This window comes from Pteronotus mesoamericanus, unplaced genomic scaffold (genome assembly GCF_021234165.1).
Source record: "Pteronotus mesoamericanus isolate MK-2021 breed Mesoamerican mustached bat unplaced genomic scaffold, CSHL_Meso_final contig_221, whole genome shotgun sequence".
NCBI classification, from domain to species: Eukaryota; Metazoa; Chordata; class Mammalia; order Chiroptera; family Mormoopidae; genus Pteronotus; species Pteronotus mesoamericanus.
In genome coordinates, this window is record NW_026555092.1 from 17,595,923 (window position 1) to 17,621,617 (window position 25,695).

General features: G+C 41.9%; 2 protein-coding genes and 1 pseudogene across 2 annotated transcripts in view; 1 reads left to right on the forward strand and 2 right to left on the reverse strand.

The window, feature by feature from the left end:
- Positions 1-1,182: 1,182 nt before the first annotated feature.
- LOC129069496 (uncharacterized) lies at positions 1,183-1,277 on the reverse strand (annotated as a pseudogene).
- A 6,552-nt stretch (positions 1,278-7,829) lies between these two features.
- Positions 7,830-15,594, reverse strand: EBNA1BP2 (EBNA1 binding protein 2). The gene is given in 11 exon segments (XM_054572212.1): positions 7,830-8,458; positions 8,611-8,773; positions 10,456-10,558; positions 10,787-10,862; positions 12,739-12,828; positions 13,950-14,073; positions 14,624-14,793; positions 15,013-15,096; positions 15,179-15,439; positions 15,441-15,546; positions 15,590-15,594. Coding segments are annotated over 11 exon segments (1,233 nt in total). The 3' UTR covers positions 7,830-8,407.
- A 233-nt stretch (positions 15,595-15,827) lies between these two features.
- CFAP57 (cilia and flagella associated protein 57) overlaps positions 15,828-25,695 on the forward strand; it is a 54,881-nt gene continuing 45,013 nt past the window's right edge. Inside the window, exons 1-5 of the mRNA XM_054571607.1 lie at positions 15,828-15,984; positions 19,154-19,470; positions 20,809-21,095; positions 23,119-23,326; positions 25,257-25,409. Coding sequence (XP_054427582.1) covers positions 15,828-15,984; positions 19,154-19,470; positions 20,809-21,095; positions 23,119-23,326; positions 25,257-25,409 — 1,122 coding nt within the window. The remainder of the gene's footprint in view (positions 15,985-19,153; positions 19,471-20,808; positions 21,096-23,118; positions 23,327-25,256; positions 25,410-25,695) is intronic.

Sequence of the window (25,695 nt, forward strand, 5' to 3'; positions counted from 1 at the left end):
CACAAAAGAATGATCGAACAACAATCAAAACCCAATTACTTCCCAGGAGTCAACATAAATGGCATAAAAGGCATCCAAAGAGCAGCAAGTTCAGGAGATCAAGGAGCCTGCACCGCTAAATCTCACAGGTCTCCTAACATAGAAGTTCATGCCACAAAGTCAGGAAGTCAAGACAGATCAATTTAAGAAGCAGAAGCAAAAAAGAGTCTCGCAAATAATGGAAATACAAAGAAACAACCCCCAGTTGAAGGGAAAGGAGGAATCCCTAGAAAGAGAACTAAATGAAATAGAGGCAAGTAAACTATCAGATATTGAGTTCAAACAATGGTTATGGGGAAGCTCAATGAGCTCAGTGAGCTCAGAGAGAATTACAAAAAACTATAGGGAAACTATAAGGAACTTACTGCAAATTATATCAGCATGAAAGAGGACATAGAAACTATCAACAAAAGGCAAGAGGAAATGAAGAATACAATTTCTGAATTGAAGAACACAGTAGAAGGAATCAAAAGCAGGCTAGATGAAGCAGAGGATCAAATCAGTGAGCTGGAGGATAAGGTAGAAAAAAGTTCCCAGAAAGAGCAAGAAAATGAAAAAAAAAAAAGACTCAAAAAGAATGAAGAGGCATTTAGGGAAATGCAGGACAACCTGAAATGTAATAATATCTATATAATAAAAGAAGAGGAGTAGCAAAGGATAGAGAACCTGTTTGAAAAAGTAATGAAGGAAAACTTCCCTAATTTGAGGAGAGAAAAAATCACACGAGTCCAGGAAGCACAAGGGGTCCCATTCAAGAGGAACCCAATGAGGCCCACTCCAAGACACATCATAATTAAAATTGCAAATATCAAAGACAAAGAGAGGATCTTAAAGGCAGCAAGGGAGTAACAGGTAGTAACATACAAGGGAGCCCCAATGTGGCTGGCAGCTGACTTCTCAACAGAAACATTACAAGCCAGAAGGGAATGGCAAGAAATACTCCAAGTAATGAAAAGCAAAGGCCTACTACCAAGACTACTCTACCTGGCAAGGCTCTTAATTAAAATGGAAGGCAAAATAAGGAGTTCCTCAGATAAAAGAAGTCTAAAAGGATACACCATCACCAAACCAGCATTGCAAGATATGCTAAAGGGACTGCTTTAAGAAGATGAAGAAAAAGAGTGAGAAAGAGAACACAGGTACAAAGGGAAAAAATGAATAAGTACCTATCAATAATAGCTTTAAACTTGTAAGAACAGATACTACACTTGATCTTAGCCAAAAGGCCGAGAAGCAATAATAACTTTAAATGTCAATGGATTAAATGCTCCAATCAAAAGACATAAGGTAGCTGAATGGATTAGAAAACATGACCCACACATATGCTGCCTACAAGAGACCCACCTCAGAACAAAGGACCTACACAGACTGAAAGTAAAGGCATGGAAAACATTTTCCAAGAAAATGGACAGGAAAGAAAAGCCAGGGTAGCAATACTTATATCAAACAACATAGATTTCAAAACAAAGGCCACAAAGAGACACAGAAGGACACTTCATAATATTCAAAGGAATAATCCATCAAGAAGACATAAACATTGTACACCTATATGTGTCCAACATAGGAGCACCCAAATATATAAGGAAAATCTTGGAGGACTTCAAGAAAGATATACACAGCAATACACTGATAGTAGAGGATTTTAACACCCCACTGTCAACAGTGGATAGATCTTCCAAACAAAACATCAACAAGGATATTGTGGAAATGAACGATGCATTAGATCAAATAGACTTAACTGACATACACAGAACCTTTCATCCCAAAGAAGCGAAATACACATTCTTTTCAAATGCACATGGAACATTTTAAAAAATAGACCACATGATAGGATACAAAACAAGCCTCAACATTTCAAGAAAATTGAAATCATAACAAACATTTTCTCAGACCACAAGGTCTCGAACCTAGAAACCAACCACAAGGAAAAAAATCAAAAACATTTAAACTCATGGAGACTGAAAGCATTCTATTAAACAATGAATGGGTCGATAATAAGATCAAAGAAGAAATCAAAAAGTTTCTGGAAACAAATGAAAAGAACACACAACAGTCCCAAACCTATGGGACACAATGAAGGCAGGTTGAGGAAGTCTGAGAGGGAAGTTCATAGCAACACAGCCCTACCTAAAAAAGATAGAAACATTTTAAATAAATGGCTTTACCCTACATCTTCCAGAACTGGAGAAACAACAACAAACAAAGCCTAGAGCACGTAGAAGGAAGGAAATAATTAAGATCAGAGAAAAATTGAATGCCAAAGAGACTAAAAGAAGAATTCAAAGGATCAATAAATCCAGGAGCTGGTTCTTTGAAAAGATAAACAAAATTGACAAGCCTTTAAGCAGACTCATCAAGAAAAAAAGGGAGAGGACCCAAATAAATAATATCAGCAATGAAAGAAAAATAACAACTGATACAACAGAAATACAAAGGATTGCAAGAAATTACTATGAACAATTATATGCCAAGAAATTTGAAAATCTAGGTGAAATGGACAAATTTCTAGAAAAATATAACCTTCCAAAACTGAATGAAGCAGCAGCAGAAAGCCTGAACAGACTGATAACAGCTGGTGAAATTGAAGCAGTAATCAAAAATCTCCCGGCACACAAAAGCCCTGGACCAGATGGGTTCACAGAATTTTACAAAACATTTAAGGAAGAGCTAACCCCTGTCCTTCTCAGGCTATTCCAAAAAATCCAAGAAGAAGGAAGACTCCCAAACTCTTTTTATGAGACCAGCATCATCCTAATCCCAAAACCAGATAAAGACACCACCAAGAAAGAAAACTACAGGCCAAAATCGCTGATGAACATACTCTAAAATCCTCAACAAAATATTGGCAAACTGCATCCAGCAACACATTAAAAAAAATCATCCACCATTGATCAAGTGGAATTCATCCCAGGGATGGGAGGATAGTTCAATGTTTGCAAATCAATAAACATAATACATCACATAAAAGGGAAGACAAAAATCACATGGTCATATCAATAGATGCAGAAAAAGCATTTGATAAGGTACAGCATCCATTTACAGTAAAAACACTCAGCAAAGTGGGAGTAAAGGGGGCATACCTCAACATACTAAAGGCCATATATGAAAAACCTACAGCCAACATCATACTCAATGGGCAAAAACTAAAAGCTTTCCCACTAAGACCGGGAACAAGACAAGTTTGCCCGCTTTCACCACTTCTATTTAACATACTATTGGAAGTCCTAGCCACAGCAATCAGACAAGAAAAAGAAATAAAAGGCACCCAAATTAGAAAGGAGGAAGTAAAACTGTCATTGTTTGCAATGACATGATAGTGTACATAGGAAACCCCACAGACTCCACCAAAAAACTACTCAACCTAATAAGTGAATTTGGCAAAACAGCGGGATACAAAGTCAATATTCAGAAATCGAAGGCATTTTTGTACACCAACAATGAAATATCAGAATCAGAAATCAGGGGGAAAAAATCCCATTTTCTATAGCAACAAGAAAAATAAAGTACCTGGGAACAAACTTAACCAAGAAGGTAAAATACCTGTACTCAGAAAACTACACAGCACTGAAGAAAGAAATTAAGGAAGACACAAATAAATGAAAGTATATACTGTGTTCATGGATTGGAAGAATTAACATCATCAAAATGTCCGTACTACCCAAAGCAATTTATAGATCTAATGCAGTCCTTATTAAAATACCAATGACATATCTCACAGATATAGAACAAACATTTCAAAAATTTATATGGAACCATAAACAATCCTGAATAGCTGCAGCAATTTTGAAAAAGAAGGACAAAATAGGAGGGATCACAATACCTGACATCAAACTATATCACAAGGCCACTGTAATCAAAACAGTCTGGGACTGGCATAAGAACAGACACATAGATTAATGGAACAGAATAGAAAGCCCAGAAATAAACCCATGTCTCTATGGTCAATTCACATTTGACAAAGGGGGCAGAAGCATAAAATGGAATAAAAATAGTCTCTTCAACAAATGGTGTTGAGATATCTGGACAGCTACGTGCAACAAAATGAAATTCGACCACCAACTTACGCCATACACAAAAATAAACTTGAGATGGATAAAAAACTTAAAAATAAGTCATGACACCATAAAAGTCCTAGAGTAGAACATAGGCAGGAAACTGTCAGATATTCCATGCAGCAATATTTTTACCGATATGTCCCCTAAAGCAAGGGACATAAAGGAAAGAATAAACAAATGGGACTTCATCAAAATAAGAAGCTTCTGCACAGCTAAAGAAAACATCAGCAAAATGAAAAGGGAACCAACTGTATGGAAAAATATACTTGCCAATGATACCTCAGAAAGGGGTTTGATCTCCAAAATATATAAAGAACGCACATGACTCCACTCCAGGAAGACAATCCAATTAAAAAATGGGCAAAGGACCTGAACACTTCTCCAAGGGGGACATACACAGGGCCCAGAGACATATGAAAGGATGCTCAGCATCCCTAGTCATCAGAGAAATGCAAATTAAAACCACAATGAGATACCACTTTACACCGGTCAGAATCAACAAATGACAAGTGCTAGCGAGGTTGTGGAGAAAAGGGAACACTAGTACACTGTTGGTAGAAATGCAGACTGGTGCAGCCACTGTTGAAAACAGTGTGAAATTTCCTCAGAAAGTTTTAAATGGAACTGCCTTTTGACCTAGCAACTCCACTGCTGGGATTATACCCTAAGAATCTTGAAACACCAATTCAAAAGAACCTATGCACCCCAATGTTCATAACAGCAGAATTTACAATAGCCAAGTGCTGGAAGCAACCTACCCATCAGTAAATGAGTGGATCAAAAAACTATGTACATTTACACAATGCAGTACTACACAGCAGAAGGAAAGAGCTACTACCCTTTGCAACAGCATAGGTGGAACTGGAGAGCATTATGCTAAGCTAAATAAGCGGGGGTGAAAGACAAATACTATATGATCTCACCTATAAGTGGAACCTAATCAACAAAACAAGCAAGAAAAATATAACCAGCAACATTGAAAGAAAAAACAGACAGCAACAAGAGGAGAGGGGGGAGGGGGGCATCAAGGAAAAGAAGGGTCAAGGAACATGTATAAAGGACTAATGGACAAAGCCAAAGTGGGGGAAGGATTGAGGGTGGGAGAGGGTGGGGCTGGGGAAAGCGGTGGTGAGGGAAATGGAGACAAATGTATTTGAACGATAAAAATATTTTTAAAAATAAATAAAAACACTGTCAAAATTTATTAAGATTACTTGGCATAGTTGGAGCAGGGGTCATTTTGTGGTGCTACACCGCTGAGTAAAGTGAAAACTATACATGCATACCTTTTGAGATGAGTTGATGCACAATTATGATGCGGAGGAGGTGAAAGCAGGAGGTGGTTCTCTATTTAAACAAGTAGGAGAGACCATGGCCACTTTCACAGCAGACAACACTGTGATGAAAAAGTCTGGAACCTAATCTATGTAATAATTTACACTATATCATAGACTCACCTCTCTCCATTACCAACTAGTCCACTTTTCATGCTCTCCTCAAATATATTCATGGCAATAAACTTTTAAAATTTTTGTCCAACTAGTAAACATCTTACTGTAAAATGCACTAGAAAATGAAAAACTAACACTATTATTTATTTAGTAGACTGCAATTTAAAACATCGAGAATCAAGTGTTTCCTATTTTTAAAGAAGTGTTTGCCTCCTTTTTCCAATTATGCATGACAAGGAGCAGGCACTGTTTCTATGCCTCTGCAAATAATCTTGTTTCTAAGTTTGGATTTGCTTCCAACATTTAGTCATTTCTACCTCGAATGTAACAAAATACCTCCAAGGGCCGCTCCGATGCGGGTATTTTTGCCAGTGCCTCTTGTTATTTCTGGGATGTCTTCATCCTCTCCATCACTTTCTTCATCATGTCCCTACGTTCTCCGGCTGCACGTCCAGTGCAGTGAACACCAGTGTCACCACACCCACCTCAGTAATGGTTCAACTCCATTTGCATGCTTTTCAAATTCTGCTTCCAGCCTCACTTTTCATTTCTTTACTGCACTTTCATCTTTGTTCATCGATTCTCTCAATTATCTGCTTTTGTAAAATGCCGTGTAGGTTCATTGCTGGGCGACAGAGGCACAGAAACAACCCAATTCCAATGTTGCTGTCTGTGCAAGGACCATCACCTACAGATTTTGAAGTCATTATGCATCTGTAACACATATAGTGATTTGGGGACTGAAAAGCTAATAGAAAAGTTTCTGCTTTCTGCAAGTACTCACAGTTAACAATACTTTGATAACTGAAATTGGAACCGTGTTGCGAAACTGCTGTTATTTCATTGTACTTGAACTAAAGTACAATGCATACTGGAAATGAGCAAACCAAGAATAGCCTTTCCTGGTTACTGGGAACTGCCAGATTGCTTCCTTGCAATGTAAGAAATGGTATTTTAAAGAACATGAGGAACAGCCCTAGCTGGGGTGGCTCAGTGGATTGGATTCCAGCCTGTGAACCGAAAGGTCGCTGGTTTGATTCCCAGCCAGGGCACATGCCTGGGTTGCAAGCCAGGTCCCTACTTAGGAGCGTGTAAGAGGCAAATGATTGATGTTATCTCTTGCACATCGAGGTTTCTCTCCCTTTCTCCCTCCCTTCCCCTCTCTGTAAAAATAAATGAAATCTTTTAAAAAAATTAAGACATGAGGACTAACAGTGTCTACACAGGTTACAGCTTGAGGGCTGGAATGTCTATAGCACCGATCACTTACTTTTGGCCTTATCTTTGTGAAACGCAGTTAACCTGTGTTCTCCTGCCTTAAAACTCTCAATATATTCCAAACATAATTCAAAGTTTCTAACTAAATCTATGACTCCTTATTTGAAATGCTATGTTTTACCCCAGTTGCTAATATTAAACAGACAGTCAAAAATAGGCCAGGGAGAAATATTTTCATTTTCTAAAAATATGATCTCTTTGCTCAAATTTTATGTGAAATTAGTTTACAGAAGCTACATTCATTCTTTTTGTACTGGAAACTCGACATGGAAAATGGAAACCCAAATGTACAGAAAGGGGTGTGGGGACCCTGAGGTAATGGAATGAAGGAAACAGAAGAAACCTCTTTTAAAAACCAAAACTGTAGTTTATATACTGAGAGATATGATTGGAGATTGCATTTACAGAATAGAAGTAAACTGATGTGAGAAAGGATTAATTAGAAAACAAAGAACTCTTGGGTATAAGGTGAAAAATGAACACTAAAATAAGTATTCAGTAAAATTATTAGAAAAAAGAATCAAAGAAATCTTCCCACAAAGTAGAACTTAATATGAATACAAACTTAGAAGAGGTTCAACATTTGACTAACAGAAACTGCAGAATGAGAACAAAGAAAGGAGGAGGGAGCTATTCAACATAAAATTTACCAGAACTGAGGACCTCACATTCTTCCAAACACCCTAATCAAAGAATGAAAAGAAGCGCACACCAAGGCATGGCCTCATGGCATTTCAGACATCAGGGACAAGAAAAGCTTCCAGAGACAAGAATGAGAACTATAAGGGCATAGGTGTCTCAACGCAGGAGGCTGTAAGACAAAGCATGCCTGCCACATTCTCGGGAAATTCATACCAGCCAAATTAAACGCAATTCGAGAAATGTAGAGATAAGAAATTCACCTCCCATGTTCCCTTTCTTAGGAAGATACTATAAAATGGTATAGAGCAAAAGGAGGCATGGCTTAAGACATGAAAATATGGGTCCAAGAAATAGTGGATCCAACCTAGAAGGCCTAGAAAAGGGACAAGGTGACAGTAGTATGACACACCTAGGTTACAGCAGGAAAATTATAAGATAGATAAAACAATGAAACATCTAGGAAAAAAATAATGATATAGAAGGAAAATTAGGCTCTCAGAAAAATTTAAGTGGACAATTAATCCAAGGAAAAAGCAAAACCTGTGACACAAAGGAAATATTATCATAGTTCATTGAGCTCTCCAGTGATGGCTATTTAAAGGATATTAATGATATAAATACTGATTATTGATTTATCTATAGTCATGATATAACTATTTGAGAGGATGAGAAAGAGGAATTGAGGGGTGTTAAATCTTCATCTATCATAAAAGGAAGAAAATTTGGACTCAATGTCTAAGTTATTATCAACAAATAGAAGTATTACTTAATACGTAAAAGTAGCTTCTCAGTCTTTTAGTTCTGAGTTTTCACCCAAGGGTATGTTTCTTTCAGCACTTTTTAGTTTAATGAAAAATTTTTTTACAAAAAGAAACCAACATAAGAGATCCAATTGTATTGTGAAATCCCAAGTCTTCATCCTTTTTTTTTTAAAGATGCTGCTTAGCGTGTTCTGCTCTTCATTTTCTCTCTTGTCCTTTTTCCAGGTCTCTTCTACAGAAAAAGAAATACCATAGGTGGTCACATAGCAGTTTGGCCTTCTGCCCCCTGATCAGGATGCACAGGGACGGAAAGGGAGCAAGGTGGGTGTGGGTTGGGAGAGGAGGCTCATCCAGCCTCTCAGCTGGTCAGCCAAGCTCACTTACATTTGATCCTTTCTTTCCAGGCCTCGTGGGGCCCTTGCCGTGAGCTGTCTTGGCCCGGAAGCTGGATACATCATCATAGCTCTCACGAGTGTTCCACTTGGAGCCCTTCTTCTTACCACCAAAACCAAACTTCTGGTTTTTATAGCGACGTTTGGCACTGGGACTGGGAAAAAGGCAGTTTCACAGGTCACCCTCAGCCCTGCAAATCCTGATCAATCTTATGGCCCAATAATACCCCCAGTATTTTGTCTAGGTTAACAGTAGACAACACTGTTACCTAGAATCTCATCCTTGGCCCTGCATTGCTACTCAACAAACCCATCGGACAGCTCGTCTATTTACAGGTTTAACCACCAGAGCAGGAAAACAAACAAAGTGAGGACCAGGAAAGGATCCACGTATTTTGTGGCCCATCAAGTATCTTTGAAAAGCTTTCTATTTTTACTAAATCTTATTAAATCATCCTCAATTCTTTCTGTTCCTCTCAGGGATATATACACATGGTTAACATTCAAATGTAATAAATCTTAAAAGTGGTCATCTCACAGGAATCTGAAACTCAGCATTCCAAAATCACATGTAATCTCCCTTTCTGGCCTGGTTTCACCTCCTGTACATATGCCCTAAAGAGCATATATACGGGAGGTAAATACTATCCATTTGCCCAGACACCAGACTAAAACCAAAGGTGAACTAAAACTTGGCAGTCAGCCTTGATTCTTCCTGCATTCACTCTCTACACCCAATTCAATTACCAAGTCCTGCTAATTGAGCTGTTGAATATTCCTTTAATCTATTTTCTCTTCTCTACCCCCATGACCACTTTCAAGTCATTATCGTCGCTCATCTGGATTTTAATAGTCCCCTAATTAATTTACCTGCCCCTCAAGTCTATCATTTACACAAGGACCACTGTAATTTTTTTAAAGAAAACATGACTATGACCTGTACATTACTTCTTTTGAGTAAAGCCCATCAGTGTCTCTCCACTGCCTACTGAATAAAACTCAAGCTTCTCAACAAGGCAAACAGACATTAGCTCTGTGACTCAGCTCAGGCCCTCCTCCAGCTACGCCTCATGGCTCATGCCTCACACCGTATTCCCAGCGATCCCAAATGCTGCTGTTCCCACACACACACCTGCTGTTCTCATCCCTAAGCTTTTGCTCATTTGTGTTCTTCCTTATTCCCCAAACCTGCGTCTCTCCTATTCCCCTGGTTAACTCTTATTCATCCTTCGGACCAAGCTCAGGTGGGATCCCCCTCCAGGAAGCGATCCCCAAACCCTGAGCCGTAGACCAGGTCAGATATTTCTATGATACGCCTCCACACAACCCCCTAAATGTCTCATCATAGCATTTACTACCTTACACAGAAATGATCATTACCCAAAGCCTTGTGTCCAGGAATGCCAAAAGGTGAACTTAAAAGAATAATAATATACGACATCATCCCTTTTAATATTTATAACACAGTGAGGCACATACAATTTTCTCATTTTCATAGATGAGAAAATTGACATTTAAAAAGGTAAAGTAGCTTGCTCAAAGATACCCTCCCAATGAGGGGCAGAGTCTGGATCTGAACCCTGGGCTGTACTCTTACCCATCACCCTATAAGATGCAAAATCAAGTTTTACTAAACATTCACTCAAATGGGCCAAATCCTGAGATCACCTTACTTCCATCTTCAGTCTGACATGGCGAAAGGACCATCACATAGCCTGGTAGGCCCTGGCCGCAGGCCGCAGCAACACTCTCCTGAGGCTGCTCCTTCCGGCAGCCCCTGCCATACCCATGACCTGCTGCCCAGTGCCCGCCGCAAAGCAAACCAGACACTTCATACCCTCTCCTCATCTGCTGGCCTTTAGCGCCTTCCTTCGAGCCCCGTGCGACAGGTTTCTGATGTTTCTGATCTCCATCAAGGAAGTCCAGTTTATCAGAGAAGCCTAGGAGTGAAGCAGTACTTTGATTAGTGCCACTGCATTTTAAGAAAACCTTAAATATCCAAAGAAGATTACTGCTTACTGAATTGATTTTAAGAGGTACATCTTGCTCCCTGCACCCTTCCCAAACCTTAGGTCCAATCAAACAAATCAATCAAGGCTCCAGAGCACCAGGTGATAGAATTAGCAGGGACCCTGCCCCCTGTATCTTTAGAAGAGAGAAATACCAACCTTTCTGATATTTCTTAACGGCATTCATCATGTGTGCCTTCTCCCGCTGCCTCTTCTGAAGAATCTCTGTTTGTACCTGGGACACGGACATAGTATTGTTACACCCATTCCAAGCCATCACTGCAACTGTCTGTATTCTCCCAGTATCAACGCTGTGATAATACCACCACCGCCTCTGAACATTTACTGTGTGCCTAGACTGTGCTAAGGTTCTAAGTGCATTCTCAGCTCAGCTTCTGAGAAATTCTTAACATCCCTGAAAATGAAACACAGAAAGGTGGTAACCTGCCCCAGTCACACAGAGCTGAGATTCACAGGCAGGCAGTCTGCACCCTTCTGCCATTACACAATCCTGCCTACAAAACTGTAGCAAATCATGTATCAGTCCACATCCAATTCTCCCCATTAACTGTATCTGGGCCAATTAAATACCTAACCTACTGTTACTAGTCATGAAAGTACCAACAGAAAAAAACAATCTCCCCAAAAAGTGAAAAAGAAAATTAGATTTAAGGATAAAAGGAGATGCTTTTACTCTATGGGATATTTCTCAACCCCAACACTACCTACAGTTCGGACAGGAGAATGTTGTCAGGGGTTAGCGGCCTGTCCTGGGCGCTGTAGGATGTTTAGCAGCCTCCCTGTCCTCTATCCATTAGATTCAGCTGCACACTCCCCACCAAGATGTGGCAACAAAAAAATGTCTCCAACATTGCCAATGATCCCCAGGAAGCAAAATCATCCCCAGCCCAGAAGTAGTGCTCTAAGATTTCCTCAAATCAGTAAGAGTGAGCTAACTGGCCTGATTGAATTTTTCTTTGCTTTTGATAATTTGTGTTAAACCAACTGCCCATGTTTTTGAGCTGATCTCAGCCATTGACCCCCCCGCTCAATCCAGTAAACCCACAGCTGCCCATCTGCAGAGGATAGGATGCTAGTCTAATCTCACGCCACTGAGGATCTATCATGAAATGATTCCAAGTGCGGACAGCAGCTCACAGCCCAGGTCACAATGTTTATGTCCAAAATATGGACAACATTTTAACAGCCACGATAACCCTCCTCACACACATTTCTTCCCACAACCCTAACTTCAATTCCTGTCATCTTCTGTCTTAAGTGACTGTGAAATAAAGAAGAAAAACCAAAAAACGTTCCATGGTATGCCTGCTTTAGTTTTACCTTAGAACTCAAGACAGTCATGGTTCAAACGCACAGGTGCCATTTTTTTCTCTCTGACTGAATGACCAATCGATATTATTCCTTCAAGGACTTTAAATTATCTAGGCCAGTGATGCTCAAACCAAGGTACATATTGAAGTCATCTGAGAAGCTTTGGGGGGAAGGAAGAAAACATACACAGATTCCCAGAGACACTTAAGCCTAGAAATCTGTTGAAAAATTTCCCCAGAGGTGATTCTGCTGTGAGATCAGGTTTGGAGACCCCTGATCTGGACTCCCGCAACTGTTCCCTGTATAGAAGTCCACACTGGAGCCCCGGTTGTGGCTCACTGGGCTGAGCGCCAGCCTGCAAACCAAAAGATTGCTGGTTCAATTACCAGTCAGGGCGCATGCTGGGGTTGCAGGCCAGATGGGGACATGCAAGAAGCAACCAATCATTTGCACATCAATTTTTCTCTCCCTTTCTTTCTTCCTCCCTTCCCTGTCTCTAACAAATAAATAAAATCTTTAAAAAATTAAAAAATATTTTAAAAGGTTGAAAAAAAAGAAGTGCAAATTGGAGAAGTAAATGACCTGCCTACAGTTACCACACTACTCCTGGTAACATACTAGTGTCAAGGAAAGATTGTGATAATGAATACTATGCTCCACTATGAGATAACAAACACAAGATCGAACACATAGAGGTCATGGAACCAACTCAGACCACAGAAATCTGGCCTGACAAACACACTTAGCCTCATTCGATCCCCCACCACTTTCCTTCTCACCTTCTTTCCGTATTTCCTAAGTGCTCGAAGTTGCTTAGCCTTTTCCGATTTCTCCATGGCGGCCTGTTTAGCCTGCAGCTTCTGTCGAATCTAAAACACAAAATGTTGTCAGCTTACGTTATTTAAATCTGGAATGACTGCTCCTTTGGGTGCACCAGAGCAGGAAACAGATATTCCTGTTCTGCAAACTATGGAGCTCAAATGAACCTTGTAAATCGTCCCTTCCAAGACCCTGGTTTTATGCATGAGGGCAATGCAACCCAAAGACTGAACACTTTGTCCAAGATAAGATACCAAACGTATCAGCAGTGAAGCTGGAAATTGAATACAGCCTTCCCAATCCTAGTGTGCCATTTGTTCCATTATACAAAACTGCCTGCTTGCATTTTTGCAAAGAGAAACTAACTTCTGCCCATCCATACTGTCTGCAGGCTGAGATTAAACCTGCATGCAGCCTCAGTTCCCTTCTCCAATATACACAGATACACACTAAAAACTCCAACAGATACCACGCACCTAGCCTTTTCCATCAGACATACACATTTCAGTTAAAGGGTGAGCAGTTGTCAGTGTGAATGCACAGAGATGTGCCTGAGCTCATCTCTAGATTAGCTTCCCTAAGTACCACCAAGATAAGGCTCTCCACCATCCAGCTTGAGACCCAAGGGAACTATTTCAACACATCTTGGATTAGATTTTGGCAATTCTCTCCCTCCCAAAGTTAAGTAAGGACCAAGTTCTACCTAATTCTAAATTATACTGCCTCTGAGCCCTAACTGAATCCCTCATTTTACAGAAAACTGAAGCTCAGAGAAAATGAATTATCTACAAGTTGTAGCTTTGCCCCCTGCCAATGCAGAACAAGATATGTACTTTTTCTACACATTATGCCATGATCATGCCAGCTAGGAAATGCGAAAAGGCCATCTTTACCTTGGGGACCACACTTCTTCCACTACTTTTCCTTCCTTTAGTTGTTTAAATTAGGAAAAAGTCATCCTTATATTTACCTAATTGCTGGTGACTGGCATAAGTCTGAAGTGGACAATAGAAGTAATAATTGTCCTCTGAGAACTGGTCCCCTATTATTAGGCTTAGTATTTTTTAAACAAATAGGAGATTAGCTAGCTAAATATACTTAAAAGTACAAAGCCTCAGCTTTCCAGAAAAAATAAAAAGGAACACAAAACAAAACCTTCTCTGTGTCTTACCTTCTGCATCTGCTGATCAGACTTGGCCATCTCTGCGAAATAATCAGTGGGTCGCTTAGTAGGGACTTTGTGCTGATGGAGGCGGGGTAATACCGCAAGCACTGCAGCCTGGGCCTGCCGGTAGCTGTGGATGTAGGACAGTGTGAAATAAACTAAGTGAGGGAGGCTTTACATTCCTTCTCACTGCCTCTCACGAGTTACCCCAGGTCAGAAGGACTCTCAACATCTGACCTTCACCAGCAAGAACACACAAACAAAAACTGTAATAAAGAAAACCTCATTAATTTGATATCTGGAAGAAATGTAACTGTACACTTTTAAAAAGGGGGGGGCAAGGATTATTGCTGAAAATAAATTAATAGTTTAAGAGAACGACAATTCTAAAAGTACCTATCAACTTACAAACTAATGTCAATTATGAATTCTTATGTAGTTACTGAAAAAGTTCACATAAGAACCTTCCATAAGAAAATTTTTGTTCTAATAATTGAATGCACACGCACGTACACACTCTTTAGCTCTTTTTGGTCAAAAGAAGGCTTCCTCCTTGTTCCCGAGTTTCTTCTATCTTCTGAGGAGTACAGGCTCATCATTCCATCCGCCTCCCCGCCCGCCCCCCAACCCCCGCCCGGTAGCACAGGGACCCACAGCTTCTCCCACATTTGAAAACGTACAAGCTCATTTCCCGCTGGAAGTCATCTTCTGGATCAACAGCTTTCTGATCCTTGCTCTGAGGTGTTGACTGAGGTCCACTGGTTTCTGGCACCGGACCGAGGGTGACATCAAGCCTTTCAACCCATTCCAGATCCCGCTTGAATTCTGTCAAACACTGCTTCAGGCCATTCTAAGAAATTCAGACACTGAGCTCCTAAGAAGGGAACCCTCAATATGTCTCCCAAGCCCAGCCAATCGACAAAGTGTCACCCCCCAACACCGCAACAGTTAACTGACCCTCTTGACAACGCCCATGTTGCGTCCTTCCTCGGACAAGAACTCAGCCACCCAGGCACACCCTGTGCTCCTCTCGCTTTCCGAGTACCCCCGACCCGGCGCCCCAGCTCACCACGTCGTTCACCGCTCTTTTCGGAGCCTCTAACACGGCATTGAGGCCTGGCTTCAGGAGCCCTCGGGAAAACGCGTCCTGCAACTACAGGGCACAATCGGCGGTCAGTACCTGGGCAGTAAAGCCGTCTCCCGCGCCCAGCCGCCCAAGTTCAGCTGACACTTACCTCCCTGTCAGTGACGAAAGAATCCTCAGAATCCGAGTCCGAGCCTGAGAGTGGGGGACTGTCCATCTCGCAGCGCGCACATCCAACACTAACCGAAGAAGCGGAGTAGCCCGGGGCCCGCACGCCTGGAAAAGGGCGCCTATCGCCGCTGCCACCTGCTTTCAGCCCCCTACTCTCACCACGCTGCTCCACGTGGACGCAAAGCGCCACTAACCCACTGCTGCAGCTGAACTTTTTGCTCGGACTTCCGCTTCCGGAAGCAGATCCACACTTCCGGTTTTCCGTTGCTATAGGAACCGCTAGGGCGTCTGAAAGTGCCCAAGTTGCTTGGGATCCGTACGAACACTCCCCCTGGGTACACGTGTGGTCTGGTGATTCCGAGAGGAGAAGCGAAAGGTGAGAGAGGGGTACCCCATAGTCATCCAGAGGAGCAGGAAGCCTCAAGGGTACAAAGGAAAGAGGAGAAGCAGGAGCCGAGCCCGGGGTGAGAGTGAGAGGCACTGGGGGAAGAGGGGGTTGCGACGCGAGAGGAACCCTGGGGGCGGGGTCAGGGGCGTGTTCCGGGTGGAGCGGGGCGGGGCGCGGCGTTGCGCTTCAAGCTCACCTGCAGCTCTTGGGCTACACTGAATTAACTCTTCTTCCAGGGACCATGTCGACCGTGGTTGCACTCTCGCTGCATTCTTTTGGTTTTCGATCCCACGTGAGCAACAATATCTTCTTCTTCGATGAACAGATCATTATATTTCCTTCAGGAAATTACTGTGTGAAGTACAATATAGATCAGAAGTGGCAAAAATTCATTCCAGGTAAAACCCTTTCCATCCTGACACATTAACCTTATGTGACAAATATAACCTCATAATTCCAACACGGTGATTGAATGAAAAGTTTTTTGGCCAACTTGAATAAACGTATATAGTTCTCTAAATGTAGAAGAAATACGTGGCTACTTTGCATTTCATGTAAAAATGTGCAGATAATGTTTTATTGAGTTGTACACTTAATACCTGCATGGTTTTGTGAACCAACATGACCTCAATAAATTCGATTAAACATAAATAAATGTTTTTAAAAGTAATTTTTTCATTGTGATTTAATGGAAAAAAATATTTTAGAGTCTCTTTTCATGTTTCTTCAGTATCATTGTCTTTGTCATCACCAAGGCCACCTTTTGAGTTATGTGACACAGTTTTCCACAGTACACTACCCTCATTCCAGCACCTTTTGAATTCATGTATGATGAAGAAAATGGAGATTTTATCCCGTTACAAATAATCATAGGTATAATGTTACATTTGTCTTTGTTCATGTTGGTCCTGTTGATGATGTACATGATTTCCACAACTTAATCACATTACCACTTTCCACTCTTTGTTGCATATAATTTTACCATATATGAAGCCTGTCCAGAAGGTATCCAGCCATTTACTATGAAAAATAGAGATATTTATTGAAGAAGATACAAGAAACATTGCACATAGCACAATGACACCTCAGTCCCCTTCAAAGTAGACACCTTGGGACCTTAACAAAGGCTGGACTTTTTCTGGACAGACCTCGTGTGTGTAACCCCATTACATCTTGTTTTTGCTATTTATTAACTTTATATAAATGGAATCATAGTATATGGAGTCTATGATTTGTTTCTTTTGTTCAACATCATGCTTTTGAAATCACGTATCTTCATACATATTGCCTGCATCCTGAGTTCATTTTATTGCTACATAGTGTTCCATGCTATGAATCTAATGTCTCAAATATGTCTGTCCATTCTGGTGTTAATGGAAGTTTGGGAAACAACATTTTTTTTGGCTACTACAAACCATGCCAGTATAAAATTTTTGCATTCATGTATGCTTGTCCGCTGGTGGAGAGATTCTCCAAGATATACACAGCCAAGACTAAAATTACTGGGTGATACAATAGTACCAATCTATACTCCCACCAGGAGTGCTTGAGACTTGCCATTCCCCCAAAATCTCACCAACGCTTGTCCAACTTCCCAATTTTTTACTAACCTAGTGATTGAGAAAGTGTATCTTACTGGGTTTAGTGTGCATTTCTTTATTACTAATGAGGATGAATATTTTTTTTCACATGTTTATGGGCTATTCCTATTTAGTCTTCATTGAAATGCCTTATTCATGTCTTTTACCCATTTTTCTATGGGATTTTGGGGGTAATTTTCTTACTGATTTATGAGCACTCTTTCTGTATTCTGTATACCAACACTTTGTAAAATATATGTAATGCAAATAATTTCTTCCAGTTTGGAGCTTGTGTTTTCTCCCTCCTCATGGTATTTTGATGGACAGAAATTCTTACTTTTAATGAAGTTCATGAAACTTTTCCTTTTTGTGTCTTTTTCAGGAATGTTGTTTTTCTTTTTGTTCCCTAACCTAAGATTATTAATGTAGTCTCCTTTATTACCTCTATTATGCTTTATACTTTTGCCTTTCACCTTTGAGGCTCCGAGTTGAGGGTCCTCAGTGTGTTAAGGGAATAGCAAGGAAGCCAATGTGGCTGGAGTGGAGAAAATGGAGGAGCAGGGAGTGAGAGGTGAGGCAGAGAAATAATGGGGGAGCAACGTCACATGGAGCTTTGCAGGTCACAGGCTCTCACCTTGAATGAAATGAGAAGTCATGGAGGGACTCTAAGCACAGGGAGCAACATGATCTGACTTCTGTTTCAACAGCTTCATTTTGGTAACTCTATAGATAATAGATTTAAGGAAGGGCATGGGAGGAAGCAGGAGACTAACTGACAAACTATTGCTATAATCCAGATGGGAGACAATGGTGTAAAGGAGCAGGATGTAGGTAACAGAGAGGGTGAAAAGAGATCAAATCCTGGATACATTTTGAAAGTGGAGGGGATAGATTTTCTCAGAGGCCTGGTGTAGGGTGGAAGAGAAAAAGAAGCAGCAAGGTTTTGGGCCTGATTAACGAGAATGATGGAGTTGCTGTTAACTGAGACAGAGGACTTACCCACAAAGCACAGTAGACACAGAGCCGAGGGCCCATGATGATATATTTAGGGACCCAAGAAAATGTTTTAATTTTAACTTATTTTAAAATCAGGAAAAAAATAATATAATAATAATGAATGTATCATAATGAATCCAGCCTGGATATATTTCTCTTTATACCAATGCAATCACAAAATATACTTTTTAACATTCTTTAATGGAGGAAAGGGCTCCTGAAAGCAATAGTACCTAGGGCCCTGGAAAATCATACTGTGGCCTTGACTGCCTTTCCCAAACAGAGTATTTGCACTTGAATCTTTGCCTCAGGCACTGCTATGTAGAGGACCATAGCTCTCATTATGCTTGTTACCTCATGCTTGTAAGATGACTGCTGTATCTCCAGGTATCACCTCTATATTCCAGGGAAAGGGGAATAGAATGCATCTGTTCCTCGTTTTCAAGAAAGCAAAGGCTTTACCATAAAGCCAGTTCAGCAAACTTCTGCATCTGTCTCATGGCCAGAGTGTCACATAGATCACCTAACTGCAAGGGAGGCTGAGGAATCCAGTAGTTAACATCCCAGCTTTGAAAGCAGAGGGAGAGTACTGAGTGCTGCCCACTCAGGGCATAAGGGCCTGCATGATCCGATCCTCCTCCACTCCTCTAGGCCTATCTGTGGCCACCCCTGGCTTGCATGCAATGCTCCAGGAAGATCCTGCTTTCTCACATCCTTACCTTTGCTCATTCTGCCACCTGCCGCATTCCCCTCCCTGTCTCACTTTGTCTGCCATCAGGAATCGGTCCCCCTCCCACCTCAGCCTTGGGGAGGTGCCCGTCCCAATCATTTTCATAATACCTCAGATATAGTTGTACAAAGGAACTTCATGGGTTGACAATAACCTGTATCTGCACTTTGCTCCAATTACATCAGCAGAGCCTACCACTGTGCCTGGTCCAGGTTGAATCTTGGTAATCTACCCTCATTGTTTCCTTTTACCTGTTTGCAGGCTCAGACAAGAGTCAAGCCATGTTGGCATTGTCCATCAGTCCTAATCGGCGATACCTTGCAATGTCCGAGATAGTGCAAGAAAAACCTGTCATCACCATTTATGAACTGTCATCCGTCCCTTGCCGGAAGCGCAAAATCCTTAATAATTTCGACTTCCCAGTTCAAAAATTTACTAGCATGGCTTTTTCTCCAGACTCCAAATACCTGTTGACTCAAACATCACCTCCGGAGTCCAACCTTGTCTATTGGCTGTGGGAAAAACAGAAAGTAATGGCCATGATTAGAACTGACTCTCAGAACAACACTGTCTACCAGGTACCTCCCAGTATAACAAGTATCATGCAAATTATAAATATATATATATATATATATATATATATATATATGCTGTCTTTTATCGAATGCTTTCTATCTACTAGGAGCAGTGCTAATTTCTTAACATGCATTTTTAAATTTAGTCTCTTACTCTGGCCTAGAACTGTGTTCTGGTCACACGTTGGACGCAGAGGTGAAACGATCAAACTCGCTCTCGCTTTCTGGTTCTGGCGTCTTTCCAGCAGCATTGCTAGGCAATGGGAAGATTTCAGGGATGTAATGGGAAGTGGTAGATCTTTAAAAACGTTTCAACGAAATTGCAATTATATAGGGAACAGAATTTTCTATTGTGGTTTGAAGGCAAAATAAAGACCACCTGTTAGAAAGCTGGTCTCTGCTTAGGCAGTGGGTCCCAAGGACTTTTATCTTGTGCAGTCAACACAGTCTAGCATCTAGAATCCAGTTTTTCAAGTTTTCAGGAATTCAGTTCTGTTTATGTTCAGAGATGCTGGCTAATCAGTGTCTCAGACATAGGCTCAGTTATTCTCACAAGAGGCCAGTGAATAAGCCAGCACATCAGGACCAGAGCACTCACATCGTTTAGCCAGTGTGTTCCCTCCCTAGTAAGAGACAACTTTGAAGGTGAAATTAGCAATCAGAAGGCCCCTCACAGAATCAGGTAGAGCTGGAAGACTGTTTCCTCCAGGCCGCAGTGAGGCTGCTGCAGCGTCCCCATTCAGAGCAGAGCGCTTCCTCACTCCAACAGATTCAAGGCACACTTGTTGGAGGTCAACTAGGAACCCAGCACTGGAAGTACAGAGGTGAAAAAGCCACAGCCCCTCAAGTCGCTCACCATCTAGTGGGGGTGACAGGTTGACTGCCTATTACTGTGCATTGTGATAAGGGCAGAAAAAGGAAGCTCAGCTGGTAGGACACCACAGAGCAGTCCCTGACATCGGTTCCTTCCGCTTGGACAGGGCGCATAAACCTGCCAGGGCTCATGAACAGGTCCTCCTGTTTGTGTGTTTCCAGCAGAGCTTTCATTCCATTTTGCTGACACAGTGTTCAGTCATTGTCAAGACCTGCTTGTTTTGGTTTTTGGCCTTTGTAAAATGACTTTTGTACATTTCCTAGTTTAAAACAACAGGCCCCACAAAGGTAATAAGTATGGATAGAGCTGTGCTCTTATCAAATACAGTATCAAAAGTGTGTGACTTAACGATGTTTCAAGGATACTCTGAGCTACCCGAAGTAAAAATATTGATTAGCAAAATGGGAAATAACTCCATCAAGATTTGTTTTATAAATCTTGGTCTTTTATTCTTTAACATTTTACAGGTGAGCTTCAGTCCTCACGATAACACACAGGTTTGTGTCACTGGAAATGGGATGTTCAAGCTTCTCCGTTTTACAGAGGGAACCCTGAAGCAAATCAACTTTCAGAGGGGAGAACCCCAAAACTACCTAGCCCATGCCTGGGTATCTGATGACAAGATTGTCGTTGGCACTGATACAGGCAGGCTTTTCCTCTTTGAGTCTGGAGATCAGCGCTGGGAGACAAGTATCATGGTCCAGGAGCCCACCAGTGAGACGAAGAATCTGGAGGTGATCCAGGAATCAGAGAGGTAATGGCGGCCCCTGGGCTGGTGCCCTTGTAAAAAATATCCTCATCATGCTAATAGCATTACACCAAAACCAGCATTCTTTAAAAATCTCTCATATCCTCTCTACTTTAAAAAGCAACTTTTTGTTTTCCCTCTGCCTTTCTAGTGTTCATCTGTATTCAAACACAGATTTGACAGTTATGACCATAAACTAGATACAGTTCTTTTTATTTTTATACCTAACCTCATTTTATAAGCATTTTAGTATGGCTAGTCCTCAAAACTACAGATTTTCAAAACGTTCTTTTCTAATGGCTGCCTAATTTACTGAGCAAATTAAATTAATGTCCGCTGAACCCTTGCAATGTGCAAATCATCTTGCTAAGTGCTGGGGAAACAGATCCTCCAGGACCTTAGAATTCAGCAGGAGGCAACAGAGCAATGAAGTGCAAGGAAGTGTCATCAGTAAATCTGACAGAAGACTATGGGCTAAAGCGGGAGCTCAGGAGGGAGCTGTTGGTCTTACGTCTGCTGCAACCAACAATCCCCCACTCGGAGTGGATTGTGCCGCTGTGTATACTAGGCGCTGCCTTGAGCACTTTATTTTTTTAAGGTTTTTAATTTTTTATTATACACATCATAAATTAAGTGGATGAGATCTGTAGTGCTAAGTGTCTTATGGGTGTTATTTAAAAGAAGTCTGAGAAGTCTTTTGAAATTCAAGATTTAGAGAAATTAGTCTCCTTTTTCACTACAGCTAACAGATAAAAAGTTCCTTTCTTGCCACTAAATTTTTTCTTTTTAATTTTATTGTTATTACAATTAAACATATTTTTATTTTAATATTTTATTGTTTATGCTATTACGGTTGTCCTACTGTTCCCCTCTTCACCTCCTCCACTCAGCCACCCCCCTTGAGCACTTATTCTCATTTGAGTCTTACCTTATATAATACATATTACTATCGTGTCCATTTTATAGACAAGGAAACTGAGGTTTAAAGAGGTTAACTGGCTCATCCGAGATCATAGCATTATTAAGTAGCAGGGTCAGTATTCGAACTCAGATCTATCTGACTCCAGAGCCTGAGCCCTCAGCCACAATGGCATACTGTAGGTCCTTCTTCTTCAATAACTTTTGGTTCACTGTTTTCACCATCCCCCATGCCAGTGACATCTCCTTTTCTGTTGTGACTTGGCTAAGAGTTTCCTAAGTCTCCATGCCCTTCAGTTTGCTGCATTCATAATCCTTCGGTGGATCCAGGGCACTAAGAATAAAGCACAGACTCCTGAACTTGGTCCACCTGTCACTGCTACTCCGACCCTTCTTTGCATATAGTACACTGGCTCCAGCCTCTATCAACCATGCATGCCTCGTGCGTGCTCTTGCTTCTGGGCTTGGTCATGTGTAGTTCCCTTGCTCTCCCCCACCGCACCTCAGTTCCATAGTCACATGCACATAGCTGACATGCTGTTGCTCATTCTTCAGCCCAGCCTCTGCTCGCCTCTGATAGGTGCACCTTCTCTGTAACTGTCCTTGGCTGTAAGCTTCTGAAGGCTGGACTGTACCAATCTCATTTACCATTATTCCATGGAGTTGTTCACACAATATAATGCCAATAAATACTGTTATATGAGTGAATGAATGAATGAATGAGGGGTGGAGAGAGGGAGGGAGGGAGGAAACGGACACCTTGATTCAAATCTTAGCTCTTCCACTTACTAATTGTGTGATTTTAGGAAACTCAATTCCTTGAGCCACTTTTTTTCTAAACACCAAAATGAGGATAATATTAAAATAATAATAATTAACAACAACAGCAGCAATGATCGTGGTGACCACACAGGGTTGTGAGACTACGAAACAAATGTGCCACCTTCCAGTCTTCCTTTGGCTTTTATGTAGCATTCCCAGGGCACAGGGTAGCATACTGGCTCTGGGTCATTTCTCCCACACCCACGGAGAGCCCTTCTTTCTCATCCCTAACGGAATCCGTCTCCTCGGGATTGCCTCTGTAAATTTTACATGCATTTTCTTTTTCTAGCTTGATTGAATTTCCGACGCTCAGTTCCCCAGTCCCTTCCTATGAACAGGTCATGGTATCCAGCAGCCACAACCAGATGGCCTTGCCCCAGGTGTTTGCCATTGCAGCCTATTCAAAGGGGTTTGCCTGTTCTGCTGGGCCGGGGAGAGTTCTACTGTTTGAGAAGATGGAAGACAAGGACGTTTATCACGAGAGCAGGGAAATCCGGGTAAGGCGGGGAAGAAGAAGCAGAACTGGGGTCCTGCTGACACTTGTTCTCCAGCAGCAGGGCACCGACAAGGAGTGTGATGGGGAGACGAGGGACTGTTGGGCTGAGCAGAAATGGGGACTTGAGCCATTGGCCCTGAGGGCAGATTTGGGGTGGGTTGGACAGCACCGGGATTTAAAATGGGGAAGATCTGGGTTTGAATCCTAGGAAAGAACCTTGGCAAATTCTATTCTTTCTTTGTACATTAGTGTTCCCATAAAAATGGTATTATTATGACACATATTGATATTTAATTCCCAGCATCCTACCCCACCGAGAGTAAGCATTCAGTGAATGTGTGTGGAATAAGTGATACGCACTCGTTTGGAGAGAGGTCATATCTGTTTGGGGAAGGACAAGGAAGGCTTATTCTTGATGATAATCTTTGAGGAGAGGCCTTAGAAGATGGGTAACATCTGACAGAAAGAAACAGATTAAGAATTCCAGATGGAAGGAACAAATTAAGCTAAAGCTCCACTTTCAGGGAACAGGTGGTATATTTGGGATACTCCCTGTTCCCCAGTAGAGAGGGACTAAAGTTACTTGAAGGGAAAAGATGGCAGCGAAGGCAGGTGAAAGATCTCAAATGCCAGCCTGAGGTGTATGTAATTCAGCAGATAACCTGTTTGAGTGGAGAAGAATAAGCTTAAGAACAGTAACCAAGCCTATGAGAGACAATGGGGGCCATTCAGGGCCTTTGGACATTAAGTGGTTAAAAACATACTGAATGAGTTAGACTGGACTCTGCTACTTATTGACTGAGTGACTTAGATGACGGCCGAAACCAGCAAAACCTGTGTGTCTTCAGGTTTTGTGGGAGACAGCAGCGGGGCAACGCAGACAAGGTCCTCAGTCTGCGGGTTCCCACTCTACACAGCGTGGTAAATGTGCCAAGAGAGAGAACTGTCGGGTGCTATGGGCACGCTGAGGGAGCATCGGCGCCCACCCAGCCCAGGGCAGGCCAGGGACGGGTTCCCGGAGCCTTCGTTGTCTTGTGGAGCAGGCGGAGTTGACTACATGAAGAAGGGTGAAGGGGACATGTAGCAAGATAGAACTCCAGGCAATGGAAGGCAAGCACAAGAGCCCAGTGTCTGGGACCCCAGGGGGGACGTGCTGCCATCGCTGCTGCAGGGTCTAGAAGAGTCACGAAGATGAGGACTGTGCAGGGACGTCTGGCTTTGGCGATAAGGAAGTTTCTAATGTGCATGAGGACAGTTTCAGTAAATGATGCAGTGGAAGGAAAATTTATTCATCAAATTATAAGGAATTAAGAACTGAGTGTGCGATAAAATAGTGGAGATGGTTTGTGCAGGCCAACCTTTCAAGAAGTGTGGTTGTTAATAGAAGAAAAGCAATAGCAGGGAATAGGAAATCTAATTTTATAATGTCTACGGGGAACTACAGGCCCTCTCAGAGGCTGCTGGCAGGAGCTGTGTGACCCCTTCTCTCTCCTCTGTCCTGTCTCCCACCCCGTGTGGAAGAAGGGCTGTCACCGTCCCCTATGCCACCTGAAGTGCACGCCGGCATACTGGTGCAGGCGGGCGCCGGCACGGGTTTACAACACGTCCGAAATGAATGCAACAGGACTGGGAGTGAGTGAGAGTTAGACTGACGCTTGTCTTCAGAGAAGATCTCAACTTGAGATGTGTAGATTGATCATCTTTATGTAGGCCGGTGTCTTATTATTCAACCACTAATCACTTGAAGGTGAATCCAAAACCCACAGAAACAGAGGCAACTCAAGCCCTCCATTCTCCACCTTTGAGGTGGATCCCAGAGCCATGCTGGTCTGGGAGCCTGTGAGTTCAGAGTATCTGAGAGAACTCTGAAAGCCCGAGGGCCCACCGACAACACGGGGACATCACTGACAGCTGTCTTACGTCTCGGGCAGATTCCAGTGGACCTGCAGAGCAATGACTCGAGTCAGTCTGACAAACAGGACATCCTCTGCCTGTGCTTCAGCCCTTCCGAGGAAATGCTCATTGCCAGCACCAGTAAGAACCAGCTCTACAGCATCACCATGTCCCTGATGGAGATCAGCAAGGTCCGTCTTTCCCAGCAATGCTTCCTTCCAGGTTTTTTCATCTATATTCATAACACAGTGGGTCTGTAGGTTTTCTCTTGATGCCTTTGTCTGCTTTTGGTATCAGGATAATACTAGCCTCATAGAATAAGGTGTAGAAATGAAGCTAAAGAGAGAGAATGGTTGTTTGTTTGTTTTTTTAACAGAGATCTGAGTGGATTTAAAAACTGGTAGACTAATATATCAAATCATTATGTTGTATATCCCAAAAGAATACAATATTATATGTCAATTATATTTCTTTTTT